General features: G+C 58.7%; 1 protein-coding gene across 12 annotated transcripts in view; it reads left to right on the forward strand.

Annotated features, from left to right (window-relative positions):
- Nucleotides 1–18739, forward strand: part of BIN1 (bridging integrator 1) — a 55770-nt gene that overhangs the window by 16963 nt on the left and 20068 nt on the right. For 10 of the 12 annotated variants that reach the window (XM_027082563.1, XM_027082565.1, XM_027082564.1 and 7 more), the window contains exons 2-5: nt 11644–11724; nt 17209–17263; nt 17481–17575; nt 18036–18131. In XM_027082563.1, coding sequence (XP_026938364.1) covers nt 11644–11724; nt 17209–17263; nt 17481–17575; nt 18036–18131 — 327 coding nt within the window. Of the gene's footprint in view, nt 1–5850; nt 6141–11643; nt 11725–17208; nt 17264–17480; nt 17576–18035; nt 18132–18739 lie in introns of those variants that run through there. The other 2 variants (XM_027082556.1, XM_027082557.1) reach the window with 2 other exon arrangements.

Genomic DNA, 18739 nt, shown 5'->3' on the forward strand with positions numbered 1-18739 from the left:
GGCCTCAAGTTTCCTCATCTGAATACCTCCCTCTCATGGGATTTAGCGAATGCTTGTAAGGCTCTCCGGACGCCTTTGGATTAGCGGCTGCGTCTCATCTGTGGCTGCCTCCGCCCCGCACAGGCCCAGCCCAGCCCCGCCCCTCCCAGCACCCCCCAACTCCTTCCCCATCCCAACTTTGGCCCCTGCTGCCTCTGCTCCCCGGTGCTCTGTTCTGGGCTGTTCCAGCCTCCTGCACCCACCGCAGCCCACCCTACCTTCCTCTGGGGTCAGGGTGGCCCTGCTCTGGCTTCTGGCCACTGGCTTATCTGCTGAACAGGCTGGAATTTCAGGCTTCCAGGGAGGGGAGGGGAGAGAGGAGAGGAGGGCAGGGTTTCTTGGCTGGAATCATCTGGAAACTCCTTACCTGGGAGTAAGTAAACTGGTTTCGACCAGACTGTCATATTTCAAGGCGCTGTTGTGGGTCTGACATACATGGCGGCCAAGTGTTTGTGTACCAGTTAAGGACGTAAAAAAGAAAACCAAACATCACTTTTCACTCTCGCCAGTCTTTCTAAAGGAAAGGAAGAATCACTAAAAGAGGAAGCAGATAATTTTAGAGTGACAGTTTCCCAAGAAAGGCCCGTTGGCTTCCTTAGTCGGTCAGCCGTTCTTACCAGGGCCCACAGGAAAGGATGATGAGTCTCTGTGAACTGGTGTCAGGGGATAGCGACTTCCAGAACATGAGGACTTGGGAAGAAAAATAGGTCACCAAGTGGGGTGAGGCCCTGGCGCTTCAGGGAGGCTTGGGAGGGGAACCTGGAAATGTTTTTCAGTTTTGTATTTCATTGCAAAAATGTTTGCAAACTTTGCATTCTAATACACAATCTGTGCCGCTTATGTCACAAAAGTGGTTTCTTTACCAGTCAAATTTTTGGAACGCTGCAAGGTGGAGCAGGAATCTTTTGTAGTAAACAGACACGCTTCCTGTTACCCCCAGGCGGCTCTGTATCCCTGTTTATGGATCACAAGTTGAGGGATTTCCCTGGCGGTCCAGTGGTTAGGACTCCGAGCTTTCACTGCCCTGAGGGCCCGGGTTCAATCACTGGTTGGGGAACTAAGATCCCTGCAAGCCCAGTGGTGCGGCCAAAAGAAAAAAAAAAAAAGAATCACAAGTTGGGTTTCGGTTTTGAAATCCATCAGGTTCGGGGTCCTGGCTCTGCCACTCATTAGCTGAGTGACCTCTCAGAGCCTGTTTCTTCATCTGTAACATGGGACCAACAGTCACACCTTGGGATGTCCTGGTGATATGAGCCCACCTGTAAGGCAGGTGGTGGTGGGCCTCCCTCAAGTTGGGTTCTTGGCCAGGGCTCCCTGGGGTCATGCCTTGCACTATGATCTTTGTGGAGCTTCGAAGGAGGGGCAGATGCAGTCCATGGGGAGCTTGGCTGGGCGGGTGCATGGCTGGGAGATGACATCCGATGGTGAGGGGTACCCCCCCCGGGTGTGAGCTGAGCTCACAGACTTCCCCTGAAAGGAAGGCGGGTGGCAGCCTCTCCTGTCACCTCCTGCAGCCAGCCTGGGGTGACGGAGGTGCCGAGCAAAGATGGGGGCACAGAGGAACCAGGGAAGGGGGCTGTCTCTTGGGGGCAGCCCTGTGTGTGTGCCGGGCTGGGCAGAGGGAGCTGGAGTTGGGACGCCCTCTCCTGAGACCCGCCGGCCCAGAGGTGGCCCTTCCCGGGCCTGGAGCCTGGCTTGCCCCCCTGGGAGACTGTTGCTTTCCCTTTCTCTGGTTTTCTCCCCAGCTCCCTTCTGCATTCCGGATTCTTCTTCCACACCGTCTCCTGGCCTCCGCTCTGATTCTTGCCTGGCTCTGTGGCCTCCGTGTGGTTCCTGCCACCTTCCTCCTGTGTCCGGAGGCGACTGAAGGGCCGGGGCAGGAGCCGTGTCCGGGAGCGTGTGTGGGGCTGTGTGCAGACACGTGGGTGAGCACCGGCACGTGGACACGCGAGTGTGCACACGGGCCTGCGTTGGGGGGCATTCTTGCCTCCTGGGGTTGGAATGCTGTTCCTGGCTCTTGCCCAAGGCCGGCGTTTTAACATTTATCTTTCTTAAAAAGTCGTCGCCTGTTGGGGAAGTCGTCAGGCTGGGCCTGATGTATGGCCAGCCTGGCACCGCGGGAGGGCTGAGGAGTGCTGTTGGAGGGCCCTTGCCATGCGTTCTGGAAGCCTTGTGCTCTGGGCCGGCTTTCCGGGCCCTGGGCTCTGCTCCCAGGCAGGAGCCTGAGCCGCTCCCCACCGCTGCCGGTCACAGCCGGGCCAGGAAGGCCAGACCCCTCATTCTAGCCGCTCTCTGCCTGGTGCCCACCCAACGCCAGGGTGCAGCGGCCGCTCTGGGACTGTAGCCGAGTCACACTGGCCAGCAGATCGCCAGCCTTGGGCGTGAGCACTGTGGTTCCGGAGGCAGAGGTGCCTGATGCGTCTGCGTGAGTGAGTTCACGGGTCCTCGGCGGGAGAGGCAGCCTTGGTGTAGTCACCGGCCAGCCGGGGGCAGAGGCTGCAGCCCAAGAGCGGCAGCCAGGGAAAAGGACCCAGGAGTCAGGAGCCCTGGGTCCAGTCCTGGCCGGCCCACAGTCTCCTTGATACAGACCGGGGTTCTTGGCCTTCCGCAAGCAATAGAAACTGACTAGGGGCCAGACCAGAAATTCAGGCAAGGCTTTACGGGCCCTCCCCCCACCCCCCTCCACTGCAGCTGGTGGGAGCGAGAACACACAACAGCTTCCCTTGCTCGCTTGCTTCCTGAGGGGGGAGAGCTTGTTCCTTATATGGGGTGAGGGTAGAGGTGTGTCCAGGGGTCTGGCCAGAGGGGTGGCTGAGGTGCTTTGCCCACCCCCTTGGTGGTGCTGTGTGCAGGGGGCATGCGCAGTACCCTGCTTTTGCTCCCGACCCCCTGCTTTTGCTCCGGGCTCTTCAAAAGTGGCAGCTGGGTTTTTTGGTCTCTTTGTATCTTTTGTCCATAATTTTGCCCCAACTGTGCATGCACGCAGTTACTTTTAGTCCCATATAGTTTCTTTATATTTTGTTGCTCGTGGAGAGGTATGTCCAGGTGCAAGCATTGCAGCAAAGGGTCCCAGGTCCCAGGCTGTCTCATTCTTATTCATGAAATGGGGGTGCCAAGGCCCACTGGAAGAAGAGGCCCAAGGGGTCCAGACGGCTGCACAGTGCCAAGAAGGGTTCGGCCAGGCCAGCAGGGCATCCCTGGGCTAGGGTCGACTGTCGGAGGAGCCCATCGCCTCTGCATCCCCAGGGCTCAGTCACTGGGTGGTGTGGCCTCGGCCTTGGCAGGGACGGACCCAGTGGGCAGCTGCAGGGCCTTGAGTCTCGCTCACTTTCCACAGCAGACGAGATCTGGGCCACACTTGCTCAGCCATGGGGTCCTGGCTCTGCTCCTTCTTTGCCCTGTGGCCAAATTCCTTCCTTTTCTCATCTCTAAAGTGGTGGTGAGAATACATAGCTCTAGGCCTGGCATAAAGATGAAAAGAAAGACCTAGGAACCGGACGCCCAGAAGCAGTGAGCACACGTCTCCCCTAAAGGGACCCTGGGCTTCTTGGAGGAATGGCTGATTCTAGGGCCGGGGCAGGCACCCGCTGAGCCTGGAGCATCTTGTAGTGTCAAGAAGCAAGGAAGTGCTCCAAGACTAGTGGAGGCGTGTCCACAGGCTCCCACTGGCAGAATTTAGGACAGTTTGAGCGTGAAAAAGAATAATGATGGTAATAGACTATAGCACATTGAATGCAAAACGGAGGCAAGAGTCCATAACAATATCCCCATAAAGGCGAGACCAGGGGAAGGACTTCTTTATAGCATGCGAGGTAATATAGAGGAGGTGATAGAAGCCCGCGATAACAGTTGGTTCAGGCAAAGATGAGAGGCACAGAGCTTCTCAGACTTTAATGCACGCAGAGCCCTAGGGGACTTGTTAAAATGCATTGTCGAATCCAGCAGGTCTGGGGTGGAGCCTGAAATTCTGTATTTCTGCCGGGCTCCCAGAGGGCTGTGATGCCGCTGGTCCGTGGACCCCACTTTGAGTAGTAAAGTATTAAATGGACATAAAGACATCGGGTAAAAAGTTATTGGCCGTGGACAGTCACACAGTGGCGATGTATTGCCTTTCAGATGACTAGTTAATTATCTAGGGACAAGTCATCTCTACGGCAGAGGTCTGGCAAACACTGCCCGACCAAGTGGTCAAGCTCAGCACCGGAAGCAGGGGGCATCCTGAGGTGATGCTGTTGAAGGACACATTACCTCTGTAGTATGCTTGCCAAAACAATGTTTAACCTGGACTTAATCATGAGGAAATGAGCAGATGAATCTGGAGTGTAGGGCATGCTCCATGGGACTGGTTTGTACTCTTAAAAAAATGTGTGGCCCAGGGAACCATACTCAGTCTTTTGTAATAACCTGTAAGGGAAAATGATCTGAAAAAGAATAGATATATATGTATAACTGAATCACTGTGCTGTACACCTGAAACTAACACAACATTGTCAATCAACTGTACTGCAATAAAAAAAATGTCAATATCTTGAAAGAGAAACAAATATGTACAGGGAATAGGTATGTGGGGGAATATTTTAGACTAAAGGAGACAGGAGACATGACAATAAAAAGCAAAGTGTGTACTAAGTGAAGTAAGTCAGAAAGAGATATCACTTATATGTGGAATCTAAATATGACACAAATGAACATATCTACGAAACAGAAACAGACTCACAGACATAGAGAACAGACTTGTGGTTGCCAGGGTGGAGAGGGGGAGGGATGGATTCGGAGTTTGGGATTAGCAGATGCAAACTATTATATAAAGGAGGGATAAACAAGTTCCTACTGTATAGCACAGGGAACTATATTCAATAGCCTGTGATAAACCATATGGAAAAGAATATGAAAAAGTATACATATGTATAACTGAATCACTTTGCTGTACAGCAGAAATTAACACAACATTGTAAGTCAACTATACTTCAATTAAAAAAAAAAAGCAATGTGTGAACTATGAACTGTGTTTGGATCCCAGATCAAAAAACAAATAACCCAGACCTAAGGGAGATTTGGGGGACAACTAGGCATGTTTGTATATGGACGTATATTGGGTAATAGTAATAGGTAAAGAGTAAACATCGGGGGTGCCATGGTACCACGGGGATTTAGGAGAACATTCTCATTCTTGGAAATGTGCCGACGTAAATGTGCCGACGTCGTTAGGGGTGAAGGACTTGGGGTACAGGGTCATGATGTTTGCAGCCTACTTTCCAGTGGTTGGGCTGACATACAAACGAATGAACTAAACTGTTTCAATAGAGAGAAAGAGAGAAAAATTGTGGCCTGTGGTAAAAATTGGTGAGTTTGGGGAAGGGCAGAGAGCAGTCTGTTATACTCTTCTTTCAACTTGTTTTGCCATTTATGTGGGTTATATTTCAAACTAGAAGTCAGGAGGGGGCCTATGCAATGTGGCCGTGCCTGGTGGGCTGGGGCTTACCTCTCCCCTCTCCCTCCTTGCTCTGCTGAGGCCCTGCCCACCTGGCTCCTAGGTTACTAGAGGGTTGGGAGGAGTGTGGGGACAGGCGTCCATCACAGGGGGCCCGGGGGGCCCGGGCAGCATCTGGGCTCGAGGACCATGAAGCCGGCCCATCCCGCTGTTTGGAACAGAGGATGGAGCCGTCGGGCAGGAGTCAGGGGGTCACCCCAGGGTGTCGGGGAATGAGCCAGAGACCCTGAGGCTGTGGAAAGTTGGGGCAGAATATCCTGGGAGGGGGCAGCTCCAGCCACCAGGTGGCCTTTGGCCCAATTCTGATGGCCACCTCTTCATTTTTGCCTCTTGGCGTGTCTCCATCCGAATGGGTCCCTGCTGTGTGACCCCTGGGAAAGCCTGGCCTTCCACCTGCCCATCTGCCTGTCTGTCTGTGTGCCCCTGCCTGCCCGGGAGCCTCTGTGAGGCTGCAAGGACGTGCATCCTGTCGCTGTGGTCCCCTGACCGCAGGCCCTGCCCGGAGGAGGAAGTGCAGTGGTGAGGCCCAGCCGCCCAGGCGCAGCTCATTCCGTGACCAACCTCAACCGAGGCCGTGGCCGTGGAGGTGCCGGAGGAGATGATGAGGAAGGTGAAGGCCTGCTGGGGTCTCAGCGGCTGGGTGGTGGGTGCCCGGGGGAGCTGAACGCTCCTTTTTGTGTGTGAGTGTGAGGGCTCCAGGTGCTGGGGGAGGCTGGAGGAGGTCTCCATCTCTGCTGGTCTCTAGAAGGGCTTTTCTAGCCTGGTCCAGAGCCTGGGGACCAGGGCTTCCGTCCTGGGCCCCTGGGCTGGGCTTTTCTTGCCAGCCCTGTGCTACATGTTCAGATGTGGGCATGTGTCCCACACATGCAGGGGGCGGGCCACGCTCTGGGAGGAGGGAGGGGTCCAAGCGGGACCCCTGGGGTCAGCCGAGGGGTGAGTGCCTGCACGCTTGCTCCCCTGCGCTGTGTTGGCTGGGCTGGGGTGGCTTGGAGGGGGCCAGGTCTGCTGGGTGCCCCTCCTCCAGTCTGGAGCTTGGGAGCAGCCCTGTGCTCACTCCTGACTGTGAGGCCCTAGGCTGTGTGTCCTGATTTGCCTGCCATCTGTCGCGTGGAGCCAAGGACACTTACCTGTGAGGAGGGGGCCCGTGGTGTCTGTAAGGTGCTGTGCTCGGTGGGCAGTGAGCGATAATTGGTCCCTAGTTCGAACGAGACTGGCCCCGGGTGCCCTTTCTGTTCTTCTGGGTTTGGTGGCCGGGTGTGTGGCACAGCTGGTCTGTCCCCTGGGGCCACTGGCCATCCAGGAGGAGAGGAGGTGGTCTGGCAAGATGGCCCGGACGAGGCCTCTGGGCCGTGAGAGGGGCTGGGGAAGGGGCGCCCCCCTCCCCCTGCAGCACCCCGGCCACAGGAAGCTGTCGCTGAGCCCTGGCACTTAGAGGCACTCAGCCGTGTCCTGTGAGCCTCCTGCCCCACCCAGGGAGGGGGCCCTGGCCCTGGGTCACAGCCCAGCCCGGACAGGCTGACCCATGGACGCTGTCGGGGAGGTTCGTTCTGCCACCAGCTCCCCTTTCTCTGCACTGCCCGGGGCTGGTCCTTCCGAGGCTCTCCATACCCTCTGCTATCTAGCTGCACTGAGGATGTGGTGAGAGCAGACGGCGTGGCACCGATAAGGCTTCCTGGACCGCTGGGCTTGGGCTGAGCAACTGCGACCTTGGTGTCATCTGTCGCATCGTCCAAAAGGCTCCCCTTTGTTTATGACAGGGGAGACATGCGTGATGAGCGTGTGCTTAGCGTGACACAGGAGAGTCTGGGGCTCCGCTCTCGGCGAGGAGACGGCTGTGAGCTTGTGTATGTGAGGGCTGGACAGAGCCACCCTGGGGCCTCTGTGGGGGTGGGGACAGATCGGGCATGGCCCAGCGGCTTTTAGGTGGCAGGGTGATCGGGTGCAGTCTGGGCACCCCAGAGGCTGGTCAGAAAGGCCTCTTCCCCAGTGTCTGGGGCGTGGCAGGAGGCCCAGCTATGGAGGGTGGCAGACAGGTAGCCATCGGTGCTGTGGAGCTTTACTGCGACAAATTTTGTCCTGGTCCCTGGCCTGGGGCAGGTGGTGCCCAGCTTGTTTTTCCCCCAGTAGCCACACTGGGAGCTCCCCCTGAGGACGAGGACCCAGGCTGTGTGCCCTCCTCCCCTTGTCTGTAAAGCGGGATGGGTACAGTGAGCAATAAACGCCAAGGCCAAGGCCAGCACACACTCACTGGGCGACGCCCTGAGCCTCGATGGTGCCGTGGGTACAGTTACTCCCGTGCCAGAGGCAGGCACTGAGGTGGAGCGAGTTAAGCAGTTAGCCTGAGGTCACATGGAGCCGTGCTGGTCACCGCCCTCCACACTGACTTTGCAGGGCTGGGACCCACTGGAGCCAACACACGTTACCCGAGACCAGGCCTCAAATTCGTGTGAATGCCAGATCTCACCCTGATCCTAACAGCCACCTTCGTGGTGAGCTCTCTGCGTGTCAGGCTGAGGACTTTCCATACACGACCCTCTCATTTTGCATAACAGGAAACTGAGAAGTGGACTGTTTTGTTCAAGTTCAAGACTCTGATCTCAAAGTTCAAAGCTCAGATGAGAACGAGTTTTGTGTCGACCCTGTGCCCAGCCCTGTAACGGAGCTGGGGACACAGAGAGGGCTGGACACTGTCCTCGATCTCAGGCTGTGCAGGCTTGGGCAAGGCCAGAGGCAGACACTCAGGCAATGAGGAGAGTTGGTACAGGCCCTAAGTGGTACAGAGTGGGGTGGAGGAGGGAAAGGGCAGGGGCAGCTTCACAGAGGAGGTGTCGCCTGAGCAAGGTTTTGGAGGATGAATAGGAGTCTGCTGTGTGCACATGCATGCCCTTGCGTTCAGGTACAGAGTGTGTGCACGTGACTTCTGTCTGACATCTTGGGATGCCATCTGTCTGGACTGGGAGGGTGGGTTTGTGTCGGGTCCAGCCATCAACTGTGTGAAGGCTGTTCTGAAAGTCTTTTAGGGGATCACCTGTACTTGGGTACCTACTATGGGCCAGGTACAGAGATGTTTTACAGACATGAGCCTTAAGGTGGGCGCTAATGTCCTTTATTAAAAAAAAAATTAATTAATTACTTGGTTGCATTGGGTCTTTGTTGCTGTGCACGGGCTTTCTCTAGTTGTGGCGAGCAGGGACTACTCTTCGTTGAGGTGCGCAGGCTTCTCATTGCGGTGACTTCTTTTGTTGCGAAGCACGGGCTCTAGGTGCGCGGGCTTCAGTAGTTGTGGCACGCAGGCTTAGTAGTTGCGGCTCGCGGACTCTAGAGCGCAGGCTCAGTAGTTGTGGCACACGGGCTTAGTTGCTCCGCGGCATGTGGGATCTTCCCGGACCAGGGCTCGAACCCATGTCCCCTGCATTGGCAGATGGATTCTTAACAACAGCGCCACCAGGGAAGCCCGCTAACGTCCTTTTTATTTTCCGACAAGGCACTTGAGGTTGAGAGACGTGGTCAGAGTCCCTTTTCTCAGGGTTCTTCTCACCACCTGGTGTAGTCTCACCATGGCTGGCCTCTTTCTCGAGGCCTGAAGCTCTCTCTGGTGGCTTCCGCTGGCTGGGGGAAACCCACAGCTGTGTTGGATGCCTGGGACCAGGTGTACATGTCTGTGTGTACATCGGGGCCTTGGCCTTCTCAGGAGCCCTGATAGCCGGGCGGGCACTGGTGACTCCACTGATGGAGGGCATCTCCTCAGGGAGAAGGAGAGGCAGGGGGTGGACAGGCTCACTTTCCAGTTCTCCTGCCTGACGGTTTGCTCCAGTGGCCCCTGCTGACTTCTGCAGGTTCTTTCCCACCTGGTGGTCCATTTCTTTCTCTGGAGGTGGCGGGGCTGTGGGGTGGGCGTTGATGGGGTGAGTCGCCTACCTGTGCTCAGTGTCGAGTGGGCTGGGCATCCCCACAGCTCCACCCTGTTCCCATGGGGCCAGCCGGATGTGGCTGCCAGGGGAATGGGGAGCCTGTGGATTGAGGGAAGTGCCCGTTTTCTTTCTTTTACTTTCTTCTTTTTAAAAATCTTTTCTTGGCCACACTGTGCGGCATGTGGGATCTTAGTTCCCTGACCAGGGATCGAACCTGCGCTCCCGCCATGCATTGGAAGCGCAGAGTCTTAACCACGGGACTGCCAGGGAATTCCCAAGTGCCTGTTTTCCTGCTCGTGGTTTTGCTTTTCTCCTCTCAGTCCCTTGTCGGCCCTTGGCATCCAGCTGCACTTCGCCCATGGACTGTCCTGACTGTTGTAGCACAAAGTTGTTGGCGGGCTGCTCCCCAGTGTGCGCCGCTGCCCCCGCACCCGCCACTCTCACCTTTCCTCTCCATCCTTTGCGACCTTTAGTCATCTTGAGCGACTTGAAATTCCCTGGTAACGGACCTCATCTTTCTGGTCCTCCTCGCCTTTGCTGCAAGCTCTCCCCTCCTTCTGAGCTGCCCCTTCCCCCTGGAAGTCTTCCTTGATTGCCCGGACTGGATAGGATCTCCAACCTGGGCTCCCGCAGACTCATATACCTCCCTCTCTCTTGGGACTGGGCACACGTCTGAATGATTTGCTGACCCAGCAGAGATGAACAGGGCTGGGCACAGAGCGGGCGTTTGGCAAGAGATGGCCGAATGCATTGCATGATGAGAGAGAGGGTCTGAGAGCTGACTGGCCTCGCCCTGGCTCCTGGGCAGCTGGGGGAGGGGGAGCGGGGCAGCACAGGCCATCCTAGGGTCAGTCAGGGGTGGGAGGGGTCCAGGCTGTGTTCTGGGACTGGGCATCCCTCGGTCTAGGACCCTGGCCTGGCATTCCAGCCCCATCTGGTACTCATCCCTGCCAGGGGCCCACCTGTTTGTCTCCTCCACCTGCCACCCTCACCCACTACCACCTGCTTACTTGTTATTCCTGTTGGGTCTTGGCCGCCGTCTCTTCCGACCATCATCGCGGTGTTGTCCTTTTTGCTTGCCTGCCCAGGCCTGTGGAGGGGCGTCTTTGCCTCCCTCTACCCCTGCACACCCCACCTCCTGTCTCCCTCAGTAGCCCCTTCCTGTACCCCCATCTCATGTTTTTCTCTGCTGTCTTCCCATTGCCCTCACCCTTCCTTGCTTCTTCATTGTCGCTCTCTCTCTCTGCTCATAGAGAACTCTGGGATTGGAGGGACAGAAGCTGGGAGAGGGGAGTCTGGGAGAACCTCGTGGGCCAGGGCTTCCTCTCAGGCTCCTGGTCCGGCTCCCTCTTTTTCTAGATCTTTCCCCCCTCTCTCGGCCTTGGGTCTCTCTCTCTCTCTCTCTCTCTCTGCCTTTACCCACCCACCTCCCCATCTGTGTCCTCAATGCCCTCTCTGCTGACACAGCTGAGAAGGGACAGCTGTGACTCACAGAGGGGCGAGTCTGCCTCTGGGATTTGGGGAGTAGAGTGTGTGGCCGTGAGCCCACGTGTGTGTGCACTTGTGTGCCTGTGTGTGTGAATGCACGTGTGCCAGTGTGAGTGCCAGGGGTGGGAGGGAGTCTAGATATGGGCTAGAATGGGTCACAACTGAAACTCTGGTCAGATTGGGAGCTGACTCCCAGGGACTGCAAGAGCCTGACGCCCAGCCACCCTCCCTGCCCTCCTGGTCCTGGGGCGGTCACCTCCCTGCCCCTCCGTCTGGTATTTATGAGCCTTGGGCCCAGGAAAAGGAGTCATGTGGGGAGGTGGGGCTGCCCCTACTGGCCCCCTCATGTTCAGCTGCCAGGGTTGGGGGGGAGCACCCAGGGGTGCAGTGTAAGGTCAGCTAGGAGGGGCGCCCGACCCCTCATACTGCTGTTTCGGTTACTACAGCAAGTCTGTCCCAAGTTCCTCCTCTTGACTGATGGGTGAGCCCTGTGTAGAGGATGAAGAGGGTCTCAGTCCTGCCCTTGGGGGTCCCAGCAGCCACAAGGCCTCTGATGGTCCCGGTGCCCTGGGCTGGGGGATATTGGCCATGGGCCTCCCAGACCCGACCCTGGCTGGGGTGGGGAGGGCCTGCGGTATCGGCGACAGGGCCCTCTTGCTTTGGCAACTTCCCTTCTCAGAGTAACACACTTTCTTTCCCCCTCTGCCTTGGCAGGTCCTCCAGAAACTGGGGAAGGCGGATGAGACAAAGGATGAGCAGTTTGAACAGTGCGTCCAGAATTTCAACAAGCAGCTGGTGAGTGTGGGTGGCCCTTGGCCTCAGGGAGCTTGTGAAAATGGAACTGCGGCTGCCAGGTGGAAAATGTCAAGAGCTGAATTTGTGGGCTAGGGGAACTTGAGAAGAGCGTCAGCGTGGGCTGGCGAGGTCACGGAAGACTTCTTGGAAGAGGGAGCATCGGCCCTGGGTGTGGACCGTGGGGGAGAGGAAGGAGGGGCAGGGGTATACCTTAGGTTCTTGGTAACACTTCAGGTTGGGGTGGGAGCTGGCGTTAGATTGTGCCCAGGCTCTGGGAAGCCTTGAATGTCAAGGCAAGTGGGGTGTCTAGAAGCTTCTTGTGAGGAGAGTGGTAGCTGCAGGGTTTAAGGCGGGAGCAGAGCGGACTGGCTTTGATTTGGGCGCCTCGATCAAAGTGTCGACCGTGCCTGGCTGAGTGGCGAGCTCCAGGCCTGGCCACTTGTAGATGGCTTGTGGGTGCCTGTAACAACCCTGTAAGGCAGCTGGTGTCACTGTGCCCCTTTCACAGATGAAGCAGTTGAGGCTCAGAGAAGTTGGGTGATTTGCCCAAGGCCATCCAGCTTTGGGAGTGGATTCAGACCCATACTTGTCTGATTCCAAAAACTGCAAGGGACTTGAAGGGCATCCTTAGCAATTCCTTTTACAGGCCAGGGGCCGGTGACAGGAGGGCCTTAATTATGTTGGCAGCCTGGGGGCAGTGGTTAGATCCAAGGGAGGACTTCCTGACCAAAGGGCTCTAAATACCCTGACTGGGTTGTACCTGAGACCTCCCCGCTCAGGTCTGCTAAGTCTAGAATAAGCTACTTTGGTGGCTGTGTCTGAGTGTAGTAGAAGAGGGGAATGAAACGACCCTGGCAAGTGTCCCCTCACTGGGCAGGGCCAAGGAGGCAGGGAGAGAGAGCTGGGCCACGGCTCTGTGGCTTCTGCAGACCAGCCCCAGTGAGTGACAGATGGGGATGGGGGCCAGAGGAGGCCACAGGAATGGGCATGGCTGTGGGGAGTGAGGTCAGGGTCTCAGCTCTGCTAGGAAAGGGACCAGGTGGGCCTAGACAGGGGCTGGGAGGGCCCAGGCCTCTTCCTGCTTGTCCACACCTGACGCCTCAGAAAGCACGGAAGGTACCCACCACAGCCTCTGCGGCTGGAATGGAACCTCTGGCGGAAGAGGCCTCCTTTGGAAAACTCTGACAGCCCGCTGGCCAGGGGCTGGGAGCAGCTGGGAGAGGGCCGAAGAGCATGCTGGGAGAGGGCAGGGGTGCATGCTGGGAGAGGGCCAAAGAGCATGCTGGGAGAGGGCAGGGGTGCATGCTGGGAGAGGGCAGGGGAGCAGCTGAAAGAGGGTAGGGGTGCATGCTGGGAGAGGGCCGGGAGCATGTTGGGAGAGGGCCGGGAGCATGCTGGGAGAGGGCAGGGGAACAGCTGGGAGAGGGCAGGGGTGCATGCTGGGAGAGGGCAGGGGAGGAGCTGGGAGAGGGCCGGGGAGCCTGCTGGGAGAGGGCCGGGGTGCCAGCTGGGAAAGGGCCCAGGACCAAGTCTACCCTCACCTGCCAGAGAAGCTGAACTGAGGGGTTCCCCAGAACAGGGCTGGGAGCCCCCATGGCTGCTTGTCCCCCAGGCCAGGAACGTTTCAAGGCCCAGAACAGAGACACCTGCTGGCTGTGTGGCTGTGCGTGAGCCCTTGCCCCTTGGGCCTCACGTTTCTCACTTGCAAAGTAGAGGTTTGGACAAGAACCCTGAAGTTCCCTCTGGGTCGCTGGCTCTGGGCAAGGAGTCACCCACTGATCTTTGCCCAGAGGGGCTGGGGAGTGAGGCCAGGGCTAAAGATAGCCAGTGCTGGTGGCTCCCTGGCTGTGGACATGGGCGGTCATTTGAGCTGGTGCTCTGCCCTCAGGCTGGGTGGGGTGGTCGGCTTCTCAGGGGCCAAGGGTGGAAGCAGGGTGGGCAAATTGAAGGTCTCGTTTGAGGCTCGGGGTAACCCTCCCTTAGGAGTTAGGGCAGCTGGGCAGTTCTGGATTTGATGGGTGTGTGGAGATGACTAGGACCTGGGGGTGGGGTTCAGGATTTACAAAGGTATGAGGGTCACTATTCTCAGGGGAGCTGCAGGGCTTGGCGGGGGGCGGGGACGGGCGGCTTGGGAAAGGCCAGGTGACGCTTGAGCACGGGGAACCCTGCTTTTCACCTGGGAACACCAGGCCTGGTGGGCCAGCCCTAGCTGAGTTCAGGATGGCAGGGAGTTTGGGCTTCAAGGAAGTGAATCTCCCACCCCTTCCTATGGGGGTGGGTCCTAGGAGAGGGTGTCGGTCACCTTGCTGTCACCTGCTCTCACAGGGACCCAGTTTACATAGCTCCTCTGGGCCCGCTCAGTGTTAGTTGCGACATCCCTGCCCCTGCGTCCCGTCCCTGCACTGTGAAACCCTGGAGGGCCCACTCACACTCCCGCCCACCTGAGTGCTTCAAACCCAGCTCAGGCCCTCCCGGAAGCCATCCTGGGTCCTCCAGGTGGCCCAAGCTCTTCATCCTGGGAGCCATCTGGACCTTGCTCCCCAGGGCTCATCGTTGCTGTGTATCTGTCACTGAGGTGGGGCAGGTCTGATTCCTTCTCATCCCCCAGGATCCACCCAGGCCTCTGCTCCAAGGGGGCATTGCTGGCTGTCTGTCGTTTGAAGCTCCTGTGGCATTGATCGCAGAGGGGCAAGAGTCAGCTGGAGCCAGAGAGGTCCATGCGGGGGAGGACTTCCCTGCCCCCTGGATTCCCTGGGAAGATGGGGGCTGACGTCAGGGAGGCAGGGGGAGCCTCTGGAGGGAGGTTCGGGGGACATGGGCTGCCTGCTGGCCGCCCCATGGAGCCGCACCTGCCGTCGGTCCCAGGCTGTGGTGCCCTTCCGAGACTCCCAAGTCGGGAGCCAGGAGAGCAGGCTGAGGGGCAGGGGCTCCAGGACTTTATCCTTCCCCAGCTGCTCTGCAGGGCATTTGTTAGCGCCCAGGAGCCTCCCCCGAGCTGTTTGTCAGAGCCAGCGTGGAGGGGAGGTGGCTTGGGCGCCCGCCTGAGGAGACAGCTGGCTGGGGGCCCCCGGGGTGGGGGGCGTCGACCCTGGGCCCAGCTGCAGTTGGCACAGGGCGGGCCTTGCACATCTGTACCCAGCGTGCCTGCTCACAGCGTGGCCTTGTTTGGGAAGCACAAGGGGCCCTGGTACGGCCTGAAGCCTGGGCAAGCGTGGCAACCCCCCCCCCCGCCATGGGCGACCCCTTTCTCAGGGTGCATTGGAGACAGACGCTGGGGGACTCTGGGGAGGGGAGCGTGGTGAAGGAGGCTAAGCTGGGTCTGGAAGGTTCTGTGACATCAGATGAACACGATAACATCACATCACAAACATACTCGTCTTCATCTCTACCACCACAGCACTGAGTTGTGAAGACTGGGGGCGGGTGTATCAAGGCGGCGTCAGGAATGGGGTGGACCCTTCCTGGTTCCCCCGTCCCACGGGGTCCACATGCGATCCCTGAGGGAATTCCAGAGAGGTCTGAATGCTTGTGGATTGGCCTTTTGTTTCGTACTTTAATCAGCACACACCTCAAACTTGGATGTTCCTAAGAATGATATGTGGCCGGGGTTTCCTTCTTTGAAATGCGATGTGCTGAAGCCCTCCTCGCACAGTGTCTCTGCTGTCCCACGGAGGCGTTCGTCTTAACGAACAGGCAGCTGCCTGTTCCGGCCCCTTCGTGACCCATTCGGCAGACTGGGGCCTGAGTGGCCAGGTACTGGAGGTTCTCGCCGGCTCTCCCAGTGCCTGTGTGACCCTGGGCAAGTCATGCAACCTCTCAGTTTCCTCTTCATTAGGTGGAAACCGTGGTGTTGAGAGCTGGTGTGTGGAAAGTGCCGGCCCCAGTGAGGAGCTGCTGCCCGGAGCTCTGAGGACACCAGGCAGGAGGAAAGGGCTCTGGCTGTAAAGAGGGGGGCCTGTTTGCAGGGGGATAGGAGAGGTTTGAGGGTTCTGGGGGTGAGCCTGTGCAGGGGGGCTGGGTCCCTGCCTGCCCTCGGCTGGAGCCTTGACCTGCGGGGGTGGACCACCACCTTCCGTCTCCTGCGGGAGCTCCAGGCTGGCCGGGTGGAGCTCTGTAGGGACTCAGGTCTCCTGGGACTGTGGCTCGATGCTGTCATCTATCTAACCCTCCACCAGGGGGAGGGACTTCAAAACAAGGTGTCACTGAGGCGTAGGCTGGTGTCAGGGTAGGGAGAGCCCAGGAGGTCTGCCGTCACGGCCCTCCAGAGGCCCCGGTCTCCTGTGTCCCCCTAGGTCCCCCATCATTGTTCTCAGTGTACAGCCCACTTCCCGAGGCTGGCCTTCACGACCTCGGGCCCGGCCCAGGTCACTTAAGCCATTTCCCTGAAGGCCTGTGATGTGCCAGGCGCCCCTGCAGGCACTCCACGCACATGTGCTTGTGGTCTCCCAGGCTGGGGTCGTTCGACCCAGTTGGCAGGCAAGGAGAACGAGGCTCAGAGAGGCTACGTGTCTAGTAAGGGACAGAGCTGGGTCTTCACGGCCCCAAAGCCTCTGTGTGCTTTCTCCCACTTTCCACGCGGCTTCTGAAAACTGCAGCATCTCCCTGGCGGTGGTCTCAGACTTTCCCCGCTGGCCTCAGCCTGCTCGCCCCTCCTCGCACCTGGAGCTCAGCTGTCCTGCTCCTGCCTTCTGCGGTGCTGCTGGCCAGAGGGAGTTGAGGCTGTGCCTGTGGTTCCACCCTCTCTGCTGGCCCTGCCTGCTGTTCCAGGAAGCCCTGGAAGCTGCCCTCCCAGCTCAGGGTGCTTCACTCCCTGGCCCATTCTCCCTCATCACCCTTTCCTCCTACATCTTCCCTCTCAGCTGGGCCAGTGTCCCGAGAGGCCTGGACATGACCCCCATACTTCTCTGCGCTCCTTCCAAAGGCCTCCCCTTCCGGACCTCTCCTCTCCCCATCAGAACCCTCCTGACCCTGGTGGGATGCAGTGGGAGTCCGCTGGCCTCAGGTACCAACCACCTAAGCTTTCAGGACAAGATGCTGGGTGGTTCCTGTACCCCCGGTCGTGTTCCTGGGCTTGTTGGTCGCCTGGTTCATGGTTACCCGAGGGCAGGCCTGCCACACGCTGGTCCCATCCTACACCTGGGCTGTGCGTGCGTGTGTCTTTCGGCCGTGCTCCAGTGTCTCGTCCAGGGTGGAGGGGTCTCTGTCTTCTTGCCTTCCTTACAGGGCTGAGAATACTGTCTGAGAGAGAAGGTGCTGACACCCTTGGGTGAATGTTCCTTCGGCCACAGGCTCCCGAGAGGGAGCTCAGTGTGTCAGTGGCCAGAGAGGAGATAGCTGCCGTGCTCTGGTGCGGTATCCTGTAGGCCCCCAGTGCCTTGCCGTGGACAGCCCATCCGTGGCAGGTGTCTGTGAGGTGCAGGAGGCAGAGGGCAGGTGTGGGCTGTGCCCCAGGCCCTCACCTTCTTCTCGTCTGCTTCTTTGCAGACCGAGGGCACCCGGCTGCAGAAGGATCTCCGGACCTACCTGGCCTCGGTCAAAGGTAAGGGGCAGACCTGGCCTGGATGGGCGGGCTTGCTGGGACGCAGAGAGGGGGCCCTCCCCACGTGGAGCTGATGGGCGCAGAGCTGGGAAGGGGCAGCAGGGCTGTCAGGGATGTCCACCTACCTCCTGGGACTTCAAGGGTGGGGCAAGGGTAACCCCCCCCCAATCAGGGGTCCCCATGGCCCTAGCTGCAGCATGGCCCTTCTGCCCCACAGCCATGCATGAGGCCTCCAAGAAGCTGAACGAGTGTCTGCAGGAGGTGTACGAGCCTGACTGGCCTGGCAGGGATGAAGCGAACAAGATCGCTGAGGTGAGTATGGGACCGGTGGCCTGGGCCCTTCCCCAAGGGCCCTTCTGACCTCAGCTGGCCGCCCGTCGCACCCTGCGGCGCCCTCTGGGACCAGCCCTTCTGGTCCTCACGTGCTGTGTGCTCTTGGACAAGTCCACCTCCCTCTCTGACAGCCCTCGCACTGAGATGGGTTTCCTGATGCGGTCCTGAGGCACCTCTCCTCTCTGCGCTGTGTCTCCTGGCTCGGGAAGCCTCCCTCCCTGGCCCTACCAGCCCTGGGCCTATCTGATCCTCAGGGTCACGTTTTGAAAAGGCAGGAGGTGTGACCCCATTTCATAGATAAGGGGGCTGAGGTTCTGAGGAGCCGCCCAGCCGTGAAGCGATGGGGCAGAGCTGGCCCCCGGGTCCCTGGGAGGTGAGAGCTGGACCGGCTGTGGGCCGGCTCCCCTGGTGCGCGCTGCTGTGTTCTCGTCTCCTGCAGAACAATGACCTGCTCTGGGTGGATTACCACCAGAAGCTGGTGGACCAGGCGCTGCTGACCATGGACACGTACCTGGGCCAGTTCCCTGACATCAAGGTGAGAGGCGCTTGGTCTGTCCACCCTGCTGTGGCCTGGCAGCCTGTGTTGGGGAGCTGGAGAGGGAGAGAGGGCAGCCCCGGGCTGAAGGCAGGCCTCCCCCACTCGCCTGGCACTTTGTCCTCCAGGGCTGCTCCCTCTGAGACCAGCCTGCCAGCCCCCAGACCTGGGCCTTTCTGAGCTGGAAGCCCTGTCCCTTTGGGTCTCCAGACTATGGAAAGAGACCTCCTGGGGCATGTAAGTGTGTGGCCGTGTCCCTGTGGAGTGCCTGTAGGGTTGACGAGGTGTATTAAGGGGCTGGAAGGCCTGGGTGTGTGTGCCCCGTGTTAGGCTCTGTGTGCTTGGAAGGGAAGGTGTGTATAGTTGTGCGTGTCGCCTCTTAGCTGGGTGTGTTTGTGCGACTTCGCATGTTCAAAAAGCCAGCTGCCTTTGCTGGGCCCGGGTGAGTGAGGACCCGTCAGTGTGCCAGGATCGCCGCCGAGGTGACTGGGACCCCAGGTGCTCCAGACATGCAGGCAGAGTTGTCTGGAGCTCAGGTGGTGACCATAGTGCTGGACCCGATCCCCTGGGTGGGTGGGTGCGGGGGTCCCGGTCCACGCTGGCCACCT

This window comes from Aethalodelphis obliquidens, unplaced genomic scaffold (genome assembly GCF_003676395.1).
Source record: "Aethalodelphis obliquidens isolate GAN/ISIS:26980383/991018 unplaced genomic scaffold, ASM367639v1 scaffold47, whole genome shotgun sequence".
NCBI lineage: Eukaryota > Metazoa > Chordata > Mammalia > Artiodactyla > Delphinidae > Aethalodelphis > Aethalodelphis obliquidens.